Consider the following 3,607-nt stretch of genomic DNA (forward strand, 5'->3'; position numbering starts at 1 on the left):
AATTTGCAAAGAGGGTCTTGGTTGGGGTCTTCCTGCCCATTTGCAAATTCGTCATCCCATCGCATCCCGTTTTTACAGTCATTTTATTTTCTCAGCATACAATTGTCAGCTATGTTTCATTCATTCATTCATTCATTCATTCAATACATCTCACTTGGGGGGGCTCACAAAGTTAAAAATGCATATAAACAAACAGCAAAAAAACAACAGTAACAAAACCCAGGGGAAACGCATTACATCCAATTGAAAAGCAAACTGTAAGCGTAACATAAAACATATCTCTAGAAAGAGTCTCTGTTCTGCTCTGAATCATAACATCTTTGTGATCTGGTGGCCCTGCCTTCCTCCGTGGCATTAAGCTTCTCCTCCTTTATTTATAAAGAAAAAAAGACTTTTATCTGTTTCTGAGTCTGAGAGGAAAAAAAAACTACCTAGCAAATTAACTTTTTTTACCCTCGGCTGCAAGTTCAGTAAGCAGAGTGGCAGTGCCTTAACTTTGATATTTACAACCTTCCTGGTATTTACAACTTGGTGCCTAAAGAAAGAATCCGGAAAGATAAAAAGACTTGAGTCTGAAATATAAATCAGCAAAACTGGGAAGAAAAAATGGTCTTCTGGCTTTTTTTGCAAGGTGGGGGTAAATAAATAAATAAATTCAGGAAGGGGACCATCAATCTGACTTTCTATTTTGGAAGCAAACAGATAATGCCAGCATGGCAAATTTTGTTTTCCTCCAATATGTGTTTAGACAGTCCTCTATTTACAGCCACTTGTTTAGTGACTGTTTGAGGTTACAACAGCACCTCATATATTTTATGCCTGGGACAAAAAAAAAAAGAGAGAGAGAGAGAGACAGAGTCAGCTGTAGGACAAGTTTTCTGCTTATCAGACATAAAAAACCAGCTTTTTATTATTAAAATAAGAGAAAGATTCAAGACTCCAGGTAACTTTGATATTTCAGTTTTATTACAGTGGCGTACCTTGATATTCAAGGCCATCTCTTTGCTTCCCTCTCAAAAAGAGTCACAACCAACAACAACAGTAAAGCTAGTTTTTCTTCAAGCAGAAAACAGAGCCATTTGTCAAGGATGCTTTAACTTGGAACTTTTTTTTTTGTTAAGCAGGAGTTGGATTTGGTGGCAATTTTCAATTCAAGAACACTGTTCAAATCGCATTTTACCCTGCAGAGAGTTGTCTTTGCCCTGGTGGCCCTTTCTTCTTATCCAAACTTAAATCATCCTTGAGAAATTCCTTTCAGCCCCAAATCAGTAAAGTTACAAGGATTTCCAGGATCAGATCTTTCAAGGCAATAAAGAAACATAAAATGCATTTGGATAGTGCTATAAAAGTTACTTTGGAAACGTGAAAAGACTTGAAAAGAAATCAGTGTCACAGTTCCTAAAACATTTCGGTTGCAGGTACAGAAAGTGCAATTAAGACATTCAAAGCAAATCAAATCAAAGAGGAAGATGTGATATTTCCCACCCCCATTATTTCATAATACAGAATATCAATTTATAGATGTGAGAACAGAACCTGCTATAATTCATCCAACAATTGCAGTTTTCAATTTATTTTCCCTCTATTTCAAATCTTCTCAAAAAAAAAAAAAATCTGGGTATGTGATTGATAAGACTCAACATTGACTAGATGGCCAAAGAATCTTTCATAATCAATTTCAAATCTAAGGAATTAGCAAAGATAATGCTGAAAATGTTTCTGCTTTTGGATCATTGATGGAAAATGTATGGCTTCATATGTAAGTATATAATAAAATAAATTTAAGGCTGGCACGTAGCACTTAGATCTATAGAAGACTTACATTTGTACACAAAAAATGTATTTTTTGGGGGGTGAGAATTGTTCAGCAACATTATTCCACTGTCTAGAATCCAAAATGACATAGCCCAGATTTATTTATTTTTTATTTTCATAAAGTAGGCCTATGTAGCTTTTAAAAGATGGTTAAAGTGCACACATATAACAGGACTTGTTTTAGTAATAAGAGCCATATGTACAATAATCCCTGTATTTAAAGTTTCCCTGATTTAGTATGGTTTACAAATACCTAGCATTGTTCTGAAAAGTAAATCAACTGTAATAAATACTTTCTTTTGCAGTATCAGAAAAAGCTACTTTAATTCGAGAAAGTCATCCTGGGGTTTTGTTTTTTTTATGGTGATGATGACTAATGGAAAATACCTAACTCCTGCAGTTTGACTTGTAATGCCACAGGCAAGCACTGTTGCATTGTTAATACAATTTAAGAACTTCCATAACAATCATTGATTAAGTGATTAAAAATGTCGGTCTGTTCCTCACACTCACCTATCGGTGCAAACCAGAGCAATGTAAACACGTTTAAATCCCATGAATTTGCATTGGCAGAATTGTAGGCAATTGTTTACATCTGTAGGAAAAGGAATAGGAGACTCCATTTTAACTCTGGTTCGGCCAAATTCATTTTCAGCAGCATACCTCAAGAGCAAAGATTCTTTCCAGTTTTGGATTCTTGTTTTCCTGGCCTCGTTGTAACGCCCAAAGTCCCACTGCAGGTTAAGTCTCAAGCAAATGTTTCGGTAAGGAGATTTTGCTGCTGTTGCTGATGCAGAACACCGATGCCCACGGCGGGAGCTGGCAAGGCGGGTCGACTTACAAGGCAGAGCTGGGAAGAGGTCAAAAGAGGCAGCATTAGAGCCTGGGCCCATTTTTTAACAGGATTAAAAAGATGCCGAAGATTCAGGCTTGGAATTCCGCAGCCAGCTCCTCAGATTCACACGCTACGGTGGACGGGCATCACAATTCTGCACAGTGAGTGGGTGTAAAATTCATCCTCTCTGTTTCAGCTTCTCTGCAACTTGAGTAGCTGGGCATGGAACAGGGCCACAGCCAAACTGAATGCAGGATTCTAACACCATAGAGATAGTCCTCGACTTACAACAGTTCATTTAGTGACCATTCATAGCTGCAACGGCACTGAAAAAAGCGATTTAGGACTGATTTTTATACTTAACGACCGTGGCAGCAGACCTTGGCAACTTGATTCATATTTATGATGGTCGCAGTGTGTCCCCTTTTATAACCTTCTAACAAGCAAAGTCAATGGGGGAAGCCAGATTCACTTAACAACCGTATTATTAACTTAACATCTGTAGTTGTTAAGTTAATTTAGCAACTGTAGCAAGAAAGGTCATAAAATGGGGCAAAGCTCACTTAACAAATGTCTCTCTTAGCAACATACATTTTAGGCTCAATTGTGGTCGTAAGTCGAGGACCACCTGTAACTTAACAACTGCAGTGACTTGCTTAGAAAGGTTGTAAAATGGGGCAAAACTCGCTTAGCAACACAAATTTGGGGCTCAGTTGGGGTTGTAAGTCAAGGATTACCTGTACTGCGTTAAAAAAAATCTAGGAACTATACCAGGGGTAGGCAACCTTGGCTCTTTTATGACTCGCGGACTTCAATTCCCAGAATTCCTGAGCCAGCATGGCTCAGCTTGGAAACCTCTCCCTTTCCCCTCAGCATGGCTGGCTCAGGAATTCTGGGAGTCGAAGTCCATGAGTCATAAAAGAGCCAAGGTTGCTTACCTCTGAACTATACTAATAG

The 3,607-nt window shown here is 38.2% G+C and overlaps 1 protein-coding gene across 1 annotated transcript in view; it reads right to left on the reverse strand.

The window, feature by feature from the left end:
• Nucleotides 1–1,317: 1,317 nt before the first annotated feature.
• LOC107300248 (probable 2-oxoglutarate dehydrogenase E1 component DHKTD1, mitochondrial) overlaps nt 1,318–3,607 on the reverse strand; it is a 22,773-nt gene continuing 20,483 nt past the window's right edge. The window contains exon 9 of the mRNA XM_015829585.1: nt 1,318–2,665. Coding sequence (XP_015685071.1) covers nt 2,564–2,665 — 102 coding nt within the window. The 3' untranslated portion in view covers nt 1,318–2,563. The remainder of the gene's footprint in view (nt 2,666–3,607) is intronic.

This window comes from Protobothrops mucrosquamatus, unplaced genomic scaffold, assembly GCF_001527695.2.
Source record: "Protobothrops mucrosquamatus isolate PMUCROS unplaced genomic scaffold, P.Mucros_1.0 scaffold6470, whole genome shotgun sequence".
Classification (NCBI taxonomy): domain Eukaryota; kingdom Metazoa; phylum Chordata; class Lepidosauria; order Squamata; family Viperidae; genus Protobothrops; species Protobothrops mucrosquamatus.